General features: G+C 61.7%; 1 protein-coding gene across 1 annotated transcript in view; it reads left to right on the top strand.

Annotated features, from left to right (window-relative positions):
• The window catches only part of SLCO4A1 (solute carrier organic anion transporter family member 4A1), a 13,699-nt gene extending 2,076 nt beyond the window's left edge, over nucleotides 1-11,623 (top strand). Inside the window, exons 3-11 of the mRNA XM_004716076.1 lie at nucleotides 276-397; nucleotides 658-769; nucleotides 6,893-7,047; nucleotides 7,799-7,994; nucleotides 9,365-9,530; nucleotides 9,630-9,802; nucleotides 10,071-10,135; nucleotides 10,443-10,591; nucleotides 11,459-11,623. Coding sequence (XP_004716133.1) covers nucleotides 276-397; nucleotides 658-769; nucleotides 6,893-7,047; nucleotides 7,799-7,994; nucleotides 9,365-9,530; nucleotides 9,630-9,802; nucleotides 10,071-10,135; nucleotides 10,443-10,591; nucleotides 11,459-11,623 — 1,303 coding nt within the window. The remainder of the gene's footprint in view (nucleotides 1-275; nucleotides 398-657; nucleotides 770-6,892; nucleotides 7,048-7,798; nucleotides 7,995-9,364; nucleotides 9,531-9,629; nucleotides 9,803-10,070; nucleotides 10,136-10,442; nucleotides 10,592-11,458) is intronic.
• The last annotated feature ends 1,775 nt before the right edge of the window (nucleotides 11,624-13,398 follow it).

Raw genomic sequence — 13,398 nt, 5'->3', positions numbered from 1 at the left:
GTAACAGGGAAATACAGAGAGCAGAGGCAGACAGTAGCAGAGAAATACAGACAGACAGACGGAGACGGTAACAGGGAAATACAGAGAGCAGACGGAGAGGCACACGGGAAAGCAGAGACCGGCAGAGACGCAGAGAGACAAGGACAGACACCCAGAGAGAAAGAAAGTGGGAGACAGAGAGAGCGACAGCCAGAGCCTGTGACAGAAGGGCAGGGTGGGCGGTAGGTCAGTGTGCTGGGTGCAACATGAGTGCTGACCTGATCCATGGCTCCCAGGACGGAGCTGACCACGGAGAGCCCACGCTGGGTCGGCGCCTGGTGGATCGGCTTTCTGGGGGCGGGTGCTGCCGCCCTGCTCATCGCCATCCCAGTCCTCGGTTTCCCACGGCAGCTGCCAGGTGGGTGCCTTCTCCCCGCCCCCCGCCCCCTGGCCCGTGCATGCAGGGCCCAGCACACCCAACCCTCTGGGTCCTTTGGGACCGACCGGGCATGTGGACAGCTGTAGTGGGAAGCCAGGCCTTGTCCTGTAGGGTGTCCCTGGGGGCCATCCTCAGCTTCTGTCCCTTCCCTGTGGTCCCAAGAGCCGCCTGTCTGCCCTGACCCCTGCTCTGGCCCAGAGCTCAGGCCCAAGCTGGCTCTGACCCCTGTGTCCTCCCAGGCACGCAGCGCTACGTGGTCGTGAGGACATCTGACACCCACCAGCTCAAGGACAGCAGCCCCACCACCGAAGCCAGCTCTAAATTCGGGAAAGCCATTCGAGATCTGCCTCTGTAAGCACCCACCCCGCCCCAGGGACCCCCAGTGGGGGAGGATGGGGTGAAGGCGGTGGGGTCACAGCCCCCAGGCCTCGGAGTGAAGGCGCCGCAGCCAAGGTCCCGTCAGGGCTGCAGTACCTCACCTCGATGACCCTCGACTCTCCATGGACCCTGTGCTCCCAGCACCTTCTGGGGCCTGTTCTCAGTGCTGTGTCTGATGGGGCCCTGGGTGGGAGAAGGAAAGGAGTGGGAGGGTGTCTGGCCCTGGGTCTCCCTGCCCCGCCTCCCTTCCCACGGGTTGAGAGGGCTGGCAGTGCCTGCTGTGGGGCACATCACGGCTGAGCGAGCCAGGGGCCAGACTAACCGGGTTTCTGGGGCATTCTGAGAGGGCCAGCTGCCTCTCCCAGTCCCCACAGAGCAAGGGACTAGAGACCTCAGGACCAGGGACCAGGCCGCTCTAGTTCCTCCAGGGATAAGGTGTGCCAGCTCCAGGGCTGCTTCCCCAAACCGGTTTCTATTAATAGAAAGTTCTGGAACTTGTGCCCTTGGCATGGCGGTGACTGGTTCCTAGGCAAATTCAGCTCAAAACTTCCAGCGGAAAGCTGTAGGCAGGGGCAGAGGAACAAGGAAGTGCAAAGCTGCCAAGGGCCCCACCCCTCGGACCCAGTGGGGCCTGAGTGCCTGGACAGGTGGTTTCCAGGAGGGTAGACCCAGACAAAACCCGGTGACAGGCCGGCAGCCCCACCCAGGGCCAGGGCAATTGTCTCAAGGGCAGCTGGAGACCGGACTGGCAGAGGACCAGCACCCAGGCCTGCCCGGCCGAGCCCTGTATTGTCCTGGTGGGGACTCCCTCCTCACACCGGGCAGGAGCAGTCCCCTGCAGTCAGAGCCAGCAGCTCCTGCCTCTCGCCCCTGACGCCCCCAGTGGGTGCTGGGAGCCCTGGGCTCCCAGGCTGGGTGTGACCAGCCTTGGCCACTGCTGCCCCTCAGAACCCAATCCTGTGGTCTCCAGGATGAGGGGCCTGAGAGGGCTGAGGGGTTTGAAGCTGCTCTCTGGCCCCCAGGTTGGCTTAACTGGGAGAAGGGGGCCCTTCTTTCTAGTACAGCGTGAGGCTGTAACGAGGAACGGGCCACGTGTGTTTAAGTCCCATGCGTCGCGCAGGGGCTCCCAGGACACACAGGCCCACACCCAAGGAGGGGGCCTGAGCCCGCCGCCCCCACTCCTGATTCAATTGGGGAGCCACCTTCTCCAGCATGGACTTGTGGACTAGGGGCCTCTGCTGGTGGGTCACTCCTGAGTGCTGGGGACAGTACAGTGGCCCCTTTGGCACACGGCCCCTGGTCTTAGCCCAGGGCCACTCGGGACTCAGGCCCCAGGGAGGCATGGCGGCCGAGGGCAGCGGCTGGGGTTCTGTCTCCCCTTTGTCTGCTGCATGTGTCTCTCTAGTGGATGCCGTCAATGCAGTCAGTGTGTAGGTCCCACCCCCACTCCACTGGCTCTCTAACCAGCCGCCACTCACCGGGGACCTCAAGGGACAGAAACAGGTTCATGGTTCTGGGGGCCAAAGTCCCAATTCAGCCTCTTCCCTGAGGCTCCCGGTGAGAGCCCTGCCTGGTCCCTCCCAGCTCTGGTGGCCCCAGATGACCCTGGGCTTCTTCCAGCATCAGTACAGTGTCTACCTCCTTGCTCACGTGGCCACCTGTCCTCGGTCTGTCTGTCTGTCTGTCCCAGGGTGTCTTCTCCTGTTCTTACGGTGTAGGAACACCCTATTCCAGCATGGCCTCACGCTGACTGACCCCGGTTACAAACGGTCACGCTCACAGGTTCTGTGGGTTAGAACATCAACGTTTCCCCTGGGGAGATACCAACCAAACGAACTCGCTGCCACTGAGCTGAGGCTGATTGTCGGACAGAGTGGAGCTGCCCTGTCTGCGAGGTTCTGAAATTGCAGCTCTGTGCTTGCAGGAGTAGAAAGCCCGTCTTCCTCCCACGGTGCGGCTGGTGGCTTCGAACTAGTGAGCTTGTGGTGCACAGCCCAGCTTATAAGCCACTACGCCGCCCGGTCTCTGTGAAGAGGTTCCTGTCCCGGCTCGCCTTGTCTCACTTCTTACTGTGAATGGAGCAGAGGCTGGCAGGGCAAATCACCAGCTTCACCCTGCGATGCACCTCATTAGCCCACTTCCTCCCTCTCTTCCTGCCCCCTGCCACCACCACCCCCAATCCTTCTGAACCCTGTCCTTGGGTCAGTGTGGCCCTGTGGTCATTCTAAGGCTGCACACATCAATAGTTTCCTTCTTCTACTCACTGTGGGACTGAAAATTGAGCCCCAGGGGTGAGTTAGGTAAGAAGGTAAGAAGGTCACCCCGGCATTGTCTTGGAATTCCACTGGTCCTTATCCAACGAGCCAGCCTGGTCTCCCTGGAGGTTTTGAGGGCTCTTCTGCATCTTCCTCCCACTCCGTGGAAGACCGTCTGATGGGGCCGCCTTCAGAGCAGTGGGCGGTGGTGGCCGGGCACCACCTAGCTGTGGTCTCAGGGTGGGAGACCCATGTCTGCGTGGTCCCTTCGTCCAGTGCACGCATTACATCATTGCTCATCTTGCCTTCAGGTGTGGCACGTTTATGACACCTCGTGAGCGTTTAAGAACTCGCCGCCGCCGGCATAGGGCAGCGGTCATGTCAGGCTCAGAATCCCTGAGGTTCCTGGTTGCGTCCAATACGTTTTCATGACGTTGCCACCTGAGTGCGCCCCACGTTCACGGATATAGTTGCCGCGTCGGTAAATTCCTTGTCCAGACATCCTCTGCCAAGCCGCTATTGTATCTGGACAACCTCCCACCCTTCCTCCACACCCACTCAGCCCGCGCGTCTGTCCACACATCCGTCGAAGCCCACCGTTCCTGCGGGGCTGCGTCTGTAACAGTTATTTCCGGGCTGCCCTTACTGCTTGCTTCCTCCCCACACCCTCCCCGCCCTCCATCTTTCCCGGCCAACCTCTCTCACACAATGCCCTGCCCTCGCCTTCACCCACGTTCCTGAAACGTACTTGACTTCCTCAGGGTTCAGAAGTTCCCCAACGACACATTCCCTCCTGTTACTTGGTAATGTCTTCATCACCCATTGGTGCCTCTGGGTCCCTGTTTTAAGTCCTGTATTTGTCTGACTTTGGCTATTTCTGTCTGGGTCGGCTTCCGGGTGGTGGGGTCATGTTTGGGCATCTCGAGCTGTTGGCTCGCTGTAGGAAGGGCCCCTTTTAGTATGTTGGTAAAGTTAGCCTGTTTTGTTTAACAAATTCCTTCAACGTCCGTTTATTGCAGACATGCCCTAATTTCACCTTCCTGCGTAAAGGTCCGTTTTGCTAGGCCTGTGATTCTTGGTTGGCGAGTCTTCCCCTGGGTGTACATACGGCATCCACGGCCTTCTTGCCTGCGTGGTTCCTGCTGAGAACCCGGAGCTTGGTGGTATTGGAGCTCCCTCTCCTGAGCGGCTCTCCGGATTCGCCCCTGGAGTTTGGTTTGGGAAAGCTTGACCACGATGTGCCTGAGTGGTCTGCCCGTGTGCGTGTGTTGAATGCATATGTCTTCTCGCTTCTCGTGATGTGAATGGCATTTTTCTTCCAACAACTCTAACAATTTTCTCTTTGTACCCACCCCCTCTTCCTGATCTGGAATTCTGATCACACATAACTTATTCTTCATGGTGGTCCATATAATTCTTAGGATCTCTTTGAATTTCCCCACCCTTTTCTGACTGTTCCTCCATCAGATTAGCATGGATGCTTTGTCTCCGAGCTCCCTGATCCAGCCTTTCAGTGATCCGGCTCTGTTTGTTTGCTCTTCCAAAGTATTCTCGATTTCTGAACCGTCCTGTTACGCTCCTGCAGCTCCTCGCCTCCGATGAGTCCGTTCGCTTGTTCTTGTAGTCTTTCTCCGGATTCTTCCCCAGTGCTTTTCTTGCTTCCACCTGCGGCTTTCTCGATCTTGTTCTCCATCTGGTGAAGGAGTCTAAACGCCATCCTTCTGAACCCTCGTCAGGTGTTTCTGCCTCGGAAAGACCACCTTGCTCGGAGCGTTGGCCACTGGTCCGAGCCGCTCCACCCGGCTCTTCCCGGGGTCAGACCCTGTCCTTCGTCTCCCACGCACTGGGGTCTGTTCGGACTGGATCTGCAATTGCCGGTCGGTGTGTTCTCGGGCACTCACGCCCTGTCTCCTGGTGGGTGTGTGAGGCAACGTGAGAGTGCGCACATTTCTCTGTGTGCTGTTTGTGTGGCCCGGCTGAGGCTGGGTTTGGCTGCTGTCGGCTGCTGTCTGCATGATCGGGTCCCCACCCTGTCGGTGAGGCTGCGGTAGTGTGGCGGGCCACAGGTGGGCACCGTCGTAGCTTTCTTTCAGGTGGGTCAAAAGAAAGAAAATAAAGGGGAAAAAACAAGCAGGCAAACAGCAGCAAGAAAATGCCATTTAATAACCAAAACGCAGAAAAGGGAAGGGGAAGCAGAGAAAGGGGAAACTGGGAGGGGAGAGAACGGGAGAAGATCAACCGAGAGAAAAATAAAAGAGAAATAGAAAAAGTGAGCTAAGAAAAAGAAGGGTAAAAGCAGGGGCAAGGGGAAAGGTTTAAAATGAGGGCAGAGGAAGCAAATGAAACAGAAAAGCCGGGAGAGACTGGGGGCACAGACTAGGGGTCAGCCCCTCTGCCAGTCGAGTTGCGCATGGATTTGGGGGTGGGGGTGGGGTTGAGGGGTGGGACACGGGCCCTAGATGGGGTCCTGCCAGGCTGTATGTCACCAGGGGTCAGGATCAGACCTGGAAGAAGTTCAGCCTCAGATGGTGTTTATGATCAGGGTTCTTGTTTCCCGAAGAAACTCTTACAGCGTGGGGGCAGGGCAGCGGGGTACAGGAGTCCCTGTCCATCCAGGGAGGCCAGGGACCAGGCGGTCCAGGCGGTCTGATGGTGGGGGGGGGTCGGTCAGTCCACACGAGTGCCGCACCAGCCCTCCCCCAGAGTAGGGCTGTCCTGTCGGGTGGCCGGGGTGGGGTGGGTGGAGCTGGGTGGAGGGGAACAAGTCACCTGCTGCTCTGTGGGGTGGTGAGTGTGGGTGCTGGACACACGTCGGGTTGCCACTTTTCCTGTCACAGCGCAGTGCATCAGGCCGATGGCAAGAGTCCACCGTGGCCGCGCCTTGTCTGCGCCTTGTCTCCTCGCCACTGTTGTTCAGCGTCCACACTCGGTTCTCGTCCCCTCCTCTGCGTCTGCCCTCCCCTCTGGGGTGCAGGGGTCCAGGGCCAGCCTCGCCGAGGCCTTTGGGCAAACCCCGTGGCCGCCGGTCCACCACCTTGCCGGAAGTTACACTTCATACGTTTTAATGGACTTCAGCATCTTCAGTGGCAAGCAGCTCCCTCGTGCGTTAGCACCTCCAGCCTTGCAACTTGAGCCCAGACACATAGAGCCTGTCCCCCAGCTGAGGACACAAAGGTCCTCTGTGTGAGCCGCAGCTCAGCCGTGCTCCGGTGCCCCGGGCACCAGGGACTGTCACTCGAGTCCCTTGGGAAGGACTGCTGGGCCGACCTCATGTGTGTCCAGGCACTGGGTCCAGCCTGGAGGCCCTCATGCCCTGCCAGCAGCGCCTGCTGGAGCTTGCGAGCCAAAGCCTGGGTCTTCTCAGTCCTCGGCAAAGGGGTGTTGGACTTCCAAAGCCCCCCAAGTGCAAACCAAGAGGAGTTGGGGATCCAGCTCAGCCGCTGCCCCCTGCCCCACCCCAGCTCATCTACTGGCCCTACCGCGCCACCCAGAGGTGACGCAGAAGTGGGCATGGTCACCCCAAGCGGGCGTCCCTTCTGAAGCCGGGACTTGGCCTGAGGTGGAGCTGAGGTGCCACTTCCCTCCTTCCTGCTGAGTCCACACGGGGGTCCCCTCGCTCACCAGCCTCGCCCTCCTTCCCGCTGAGTCCACACGGGGGTCCCCTCGCTCACCGGCCTCGCCCTCCTTCCCACTGAGTCCACACGGGGGTCCCCTCGCTCACCGGCCTCGCCCTCAGGGCCCCCCTTCTCACTGTGGTGGGAGGAGCAGTGGCCCTGGGGGAGGCGGATGTCCTGGAAGTGGGTCTGGTGCGGCCTGACCGCTGTCTCTTCTCTGCCCTCAGCTCCGTCTGGCAGCTTCTGAGGAACCCGACGTTCACCCTGCTCTGCCTGGCTGGGGCCATGGAGGCCACACTCATCGCCGGCATGTCCACCTTCGGCCCCAAGTTCCTCGAGTCCCAGTTCAGCCTCAGTGCCTCGGAGGCTGCCACCTTGTTTGGTGAGAGACTCCTGGGGCCTGGGGGCATCCTACCCTCTTTGTGAGTTCTTCTCGGAGTGAGGGTCTCTGAGGACAGCTAGGAAGACCGGCACGGGGTAGCCCCAAGTGGGAGCTGGGCCGGGGTGGTGGTCAGTGCAGGCGGGCAGCTTCCAGCTTTGCATGGAATTCATGTTGCCGCCAGACGGTTGGGCTACCAGTGCTGGGGGCAGGCTGGCGCCTCATGAGGGCTTGGGGGACAGGCGATAACACATAGTGGCTGACTCAAGTCAGGGCCAGGCCCCCAGGGGCAGCTTCGGTCCAAGGGAGCAGGGCGGTGGGGGGGGGGCACCTTGAGGAGCTCCCTGCTCCTCCCAATGCCCTGGCACAGACATGAGTGCCTGGCGGTGAGGGTGGGAGGGCAGCCCCTCCTCAGCACCCAGACCCTGGCCTGGTGTTAGTGAATTGGGTGCCCAGTGGGCCAAGGTCTCAGGTCCATTGGCCAGAGCTCTTAGACCCAGTGGGCCAAGGTTTCAGGTTCATTGGCCAGAGCTCTTAGACCCACCCAGTGGGTGTGTTCCACGGGCAGGGGCTGGCTGGTCCCCCTGGGACTGCAGGGGTGGTCACCTCCTCTGACCCCCCACTCCTGCCAACCTTCATGGGTACTCCACAGCTCCAACGGTCAGCTCGACCTTGCCAAGGACACAACCAGAGGAGGTGGCAGGACTGGGGGTCCCTGGGCACTGGACGGCCACTCACAACCCTTTCCTCCCAGGTTACCTGGTGGTGCCCGCGGGCGGAGGTGGCACCTTCCTGGGTGGCTTTTTGGTGAACAAGCTCAAGCTGCAAGGCTCGGGCGTCGTCAGGTTCTGCCTCTTCTGCTCCCTGACCAGCCTCCTGGCCGTCTTTGTCTTCGTCCTGCACTGCCCCAACGTGCCCGTGGCCGGCGTGACCACCTCCTACCATGGGCAGTAAGTCAGGCGGGGCCTCTACTGGGGTTGTGGATGTGGGAACGTGTGGTGGGGGGCTTCACTTATGTGGAAACACCTATATGGGAACACACCTATGTAAAGGCTCCCCTGTGTGGTGACTCACCTGTGTGGTGACTCACCTGTGTGGTGACTAGCCTATGCAATGGCTCCACCTGTGTGGAAAACCTTGTGGGAACACACTAGCATGCAGTCTCATCTGTGTGCAGACTCCCCTGTGAGGGAACCCCTGTGGGAACACAGTTGCATGGAGGCTCACCTGTGTGCAGGCTCACCTGTGTGGAAACCCCTGTGTGGAAACACGGCTGTGGTGAGCGAGCGGAGGGCGGGCAAGACCTGGCGTGCTGACAGACTGCACCGCCACACCGCCGGCTGCGTCGATTACGCCTCGTTCGTAACTGGCACCAGGTCAGCCTTTAAGGGAAGGTGGGTGCCTTCTTAGCTCCGCACTCTCAGTCTCCCCATCTGTGCGTGGATGACCGCCATGTACTCCTGGGTGCCCCTGAGGCTTGTCTCTGCGTGGACGCAGCCGGCAGCTCTTTGAGCTCGGAGCGTGGAGGAGCCGCTAATGGCAGCCTCACCCCGCGGCCTACACTGGGAAGTGCCGCATAGGTGGGCCTGCCCTGCGGAGTGCTGGCAGAGGCCAGGCCCTGGAAACTGCCTAGTGCCCGGCCAGGCGGGCTGGCTAGGCCGCAGCACATCCCACCGTGTGCACTGTGCGGGCAAAGGACAGAGAGCTCTTTCTGAGCCACGTGCCCAGGTGCTCTGCCAGGCAGAAAAGGGGGCCAGGGGCACGGTGTGCACCCTGTGTGCTTGCAAAAGAGGAAGGGTATGCACGTGCAGGTGTGCTTCTGGGATCCAACAGGTGCACACCCAGACATGCCCGTCTGCTGCATGTCTCCAGCCCCCTCCCCGCTGAGGCGCACGCTGCAGGGCTGGGCTGAGAGCTGGAAGAGGTGTCTCCCCCAGCGTTCTGGTGTGGTGGGAGGGGGGACTGGTTGGAGCCTCATCGCTGCATGCACATGCAGGACCCCATCCGACAGGTTAGCACCAACTGCTCCCTCACCCAGTCGCTGGCAACCCCGACCACCCGGCGGCCCCACGACAAAGACCTGGCCGTGTGCTCTGTCCTCCAGGGTCACTGGTGTGGGTGTGGACTCGCTGGCACAGCACACACTTTTCAGGGCAGGAGGAGGAGGGGGTGGGCTGTCGCTCAGATAGACAACCGTCCCTCCCAGGGCCACGCTAGGGATCAGCGCCTCAGGGCCCCGGCAGGGTCCGCTCAGACGGGATGGAGATGGGACCCCTGGCCATGCTGGGCCCCGTCCCACACCCCTCTTCTCCCTCCACAGCCCCTTAGCCGAAGGCGTCCTGCAGCTGACAGCTCCATGCAACGCTGCCTGCGCCTGCCACCCAGAGCACTACAACCCCGTGTGCGGCTCGGACGGGGTCCTCTACTACTCCCCCTGCTACGCCGGCTGCCTGGTCGAGGCTGCTGCAGACCCGGGCAGCCCGAAGGTCAGTGTGGGTGCAGCACGTGCCCGTTGTGCCCCCCCTGGACATGGGCAGGGCCCCCTGGCCCTTCCTCCTGTAATCAGCCTGTTGCTGGGCCCTCAGGTGTATCGAAACTGCAGCTGTGTCCCCCCAAGGCTGTTCTCTGGCCCCGGCCACGCCACCGCGGGGAAGTGCTCCTCAGCCTGCCCGAGGAGGCCCCTCCTCCTGGCTTTCATGTTCGTTGTAATTATCTTTACATTCCTCAGCAGCGTTCCCGCGCTGACCGCAACCTTACGGTAAGACCGGCTCGCTCGCCGCCAAACCTTCTCTTGCACACCACTAGGTTGGAGCTCGGCGGACCTGTGGGCACTGGGTCCTGCCCCAGGCATGCCTGCTCACGTCCGGCCGGTGGATCTGCGCACAGCCGGCTGACACAGCTGGCTGCCCACGTGGTGCTGGGTGCTAGCCTTGGCGGGAGGAAGGCAGCCAGGGGCGTGGCCAGGCTGGGCCAGCCTGGGTGAGAGGTGGCACGTGTGGTGCTGACCAGCCCTGTCTCCCCTGCAGGTGTGTGAGCGAACAGCAACGGTCCTTCGCCCTGGGCATCCAGTGGGTTGTTGTCCGGACTCTAGGTACTGTGGGGGACCAGGGTAGTCGGGCAGGGTGTGGACAGCGTGGGGGCTCCCTGAGTGTCCACTAGAGGGCCCTCCTCTCTGCCATTGAGTACACGCCACCTGACTCCCATGACGGTGTGGCGCTGCCCCTGTGGGCGTGAGCACTGTAGCTCTTTACGGGCCAGAAAAGCCTCGCTTTCCCCCTGGACAGTTCGGCCCCTGCCCTAGAATGGACTCCACAGCACCCCCACCCCAACATCACCCCCATGCCCCCAGCTGCCCCCCCAGCCCGCCTCCCATGCAAGCTAAGCCCCCCTCTCCGCAGGCAGCATCCCGGGGCCCATCGCCTTCGGCTGGGTGATTGACAAGGCCTGCTTGCTGTGGCAGAAGCAGTGTGGCACCCAGGGAGCCTGCTTCCTGTACCAGAATGCCGCCATGAGCCGCTATCTGCTCGCCACCGGCCTGCTGTACAAGGTGAGCGGGCAGAGGCCATGCAGGGTGCTGCTGGACATTGTGTGGGGTCCCAGCTGATCTAGGAAGTGGAGTTCTCCCCCTGCTGGCCCAAGTGATCACCCCTCCCAGGTGATCTGGGAAGCCGGGGTTCTCCTCTGCTGACATGGGTCTCCCCACACTAAGGGGATTTCAGGGTCCCCCTGCTGACCGGAGTGGTTGGATAGCTCCCCTTTCGGCTGCTCTGAGAAGTTGGGGTCTTCCTTTACTCTCCTTGCTTCTCCCCATATTGACTTGGGGTGCCCCCCGCCACACCTGGGAACCAGCATTCTTTCCTTGCTGAGCCTGGTCAGGTCCTCTGCTATGATTGGTGGAGTGGAGAGCTGGGTGCTTCCAGCTGTGGTCACACATGCCCAGGCTCACTTTCAGGAAGGGGCAGTTGAGGGGGCACAGGGAGGGCCCTGGGTGTGGGGAGAGGGCCACAGGGCAGCCTTAGGGGTCACTCCTGAGCTCAGCACTGACCTCACTTCCTGCTTAGCTAACAGGGGTGGGGGAGGCTGAGGTCAGCAGGGTGGCCCTCACCCCACCCCATCCCTGCCTCTCAGTACAAACCAGACCCCCCTCCCTGGGCTGCCTCCCCAGCCTCAGCCTCTGTCCTCCCGCAGCCTCACCCCTACGCTGTCCCACATCTCCCTCTTCTGAGTTCAGTCAGGACCCAGGGTGACCCCTGAGCTGGACCCTCCTTCCACGCACAGCCACATGCTCAGCTTGGGGTCGGGACACATCCTGGGAGCTGGGGTGCAGGGCAGGGGGGACCGTGGGCGAGGCCAGCCTGTGCGCTCTGGGGGGCAGGGGTCCTGGTCTGGGTTCAGACCCCTCCTCTTGCCACAGGTGCTGGGCTTCCTCTGCTTCCTGGCCGCCTGCTGCCTCTACAGACCCCCACCGGGGACTCCCGACGTCCTGGACACGTCTCTGCCCAGCCAGTCCTCGGCCTCTGACAGCCCCACAGACCCCCAAGACGACGCCTCCACCCGGCAGCTCCAGAGCAGCGTCTGAGGCCCACCCTGGCCCGACCTCTGCGGTCTCAGGGACGTCCTCCCCGGTGGGGGTGGGGGTGCCTGGCCCCGGCCTGGCCAGAGGCTCAACACCTCACACTGGTGGGGGGTCTGCAAGGCTGCCCAGAGCTTGAGCCAAGATGCCACTGAAGGGGCTGAACGAGGCCCGAGCCCCTGCCCTGGTGCCCTGGGTGGGCTCCAGCCCCCTGAGCACCCACTGTGCTTGGCAACTTCAGGCAGCGCGGGCACAGGGCTCTGCATGGTGTGGAGGGCACCCCCTCTCTTTTTAGCTGCTTTGAATTATGGGTGTCACCTATGTGACCTGGTGTCCCCTTGGAGGACTTAGAGAAGGACCCCGGTCTGCTCCTGGACTCTTCTGGGCAAGCCTTTACTGTGAAGGACAAGCCGGTGGCCCCCCGTGTGGGCAGGCGGCCACGCCACCAGCCTGCTCTGTGGTGATTCTTCGGATGCCATTTGAAGCCCCACTCCCCTGCACCCTGTGGGGGACCCCCCAGGCCTCCCACCCGATGCTATATGGACAGACTGCGTCCACCACGTGTCTGTCTGCAGCGGGGCGGGGCAGCAGCTATATTTATGAATTTTTGTTTTGCATTAAATGGTATTTATCAGAAGCATTTCTGTTCTGTCTCCCAGGCGTGCGCTGTGGGGTGGCTCGAGTCACTGTCAGGGTGGGGCCCTCGGGGTCAAATGTGGACCAGGTGTCCCTGAGGGTCCTGGCATCACAGGTGCAGATGTGAAGGTCTCCTCATACTTCAGCTCCATTCCCGGATGGTGCCCGGATCCTGTGTGTTTGCAAGCTCAGGGAAATGAGGGCCCCTTTGTGTCCACAGGCGACAGTGGGCGTCCGTGGGCGTACACTGAGTGCACGGGTGTGTTCACTGTGTGTGCACGTGTGGGGAAGCACCCTGGTACACGTGTGAGCGGTGCGTGTGTGTGCACGTGTGGGAAAGCACCTTGGTACACGTGTGAGCGCTGCGTGTGTGCGCGTGTGTGTGCTTGTGTGCGCCCTCTCAGTGGGGGGGGGTGTTCATTGTGTGTGTACACCTGTGTGTATTGATGCTCTGGGTACACATGTGTTGTGTGTCTTCTAGGTGGACACATGCCCCCCCCCTCCACCCACCCCCCGCCGGCGGGTTGAACCCAGGAGGGGAGACATGGCTTAGGTAGGGGACCAGGGACTACGAGCGTGTCCCCCAGAGGAAGGAAAACAGGGGTGCCACCTGCTTGCTCCTCAGTGGCCAGGTGGGCTCCGACCTGCCTGCAATGCATGCTGTCCCCCCTCTACCCCCACCACCACCAGCAGTCTGCACCAGTCCTCAGTGGCATGCAGCCCCGCTACCCCTCCTGGCCTGAGCCCCCTGCCCCTCAAGGCCCCCTCACCTCTGCACACCCTGATTCCCGACATGGTTAGGGTGAGGTGCCCCATGACCTCTTCCAGTCCGCTGGCCCACACCGGCCGCCGCCAGGACACTTCGGAGGACACATACTCTGTTTTGACCTCTCTGAAGGTCTCCAGGCTAGGGGACTGAGGCTCGGGGACAGTGTCCCTTGATGGACCTTCCTGGACCGAGCCTGGCATGGGGCCTGCACTTACAGCCTGGAGACACCAGGGGGCAGCACAGACTAGGCTGGGCTCAGACCTCCGGAAGGCAGAGCCACGCCTTAGCGGGCACGGGAGGGCTCTCACCCACCTCTTTCCCTCTGATGAAGGGTCTGATCGAGCCAGAGTGGGCAGCGCTCACCCCTACTATCTCC

The sequence above is a fragment of the Echinops telfairi genome, unplaced genomic scaffold (assembly GCF_000313985.2).
Source record: "Echinops telfairi isolate 266 unplaced genomic scaffold, ASM31398v2 ScPeMD7_7414;HRSCAF=8452, whole genome shotgun sequence".
NCBI lineage: Eukaryota > Metazoa > Chordata > Mammalia > Afrosoricida > Tenrecidae > Echinops > Echinops telfairi.
Note: the sequence above shows the minus strand (reverse complement) of the source record. Positions and strands in the feature narration are given on the sequence as shown.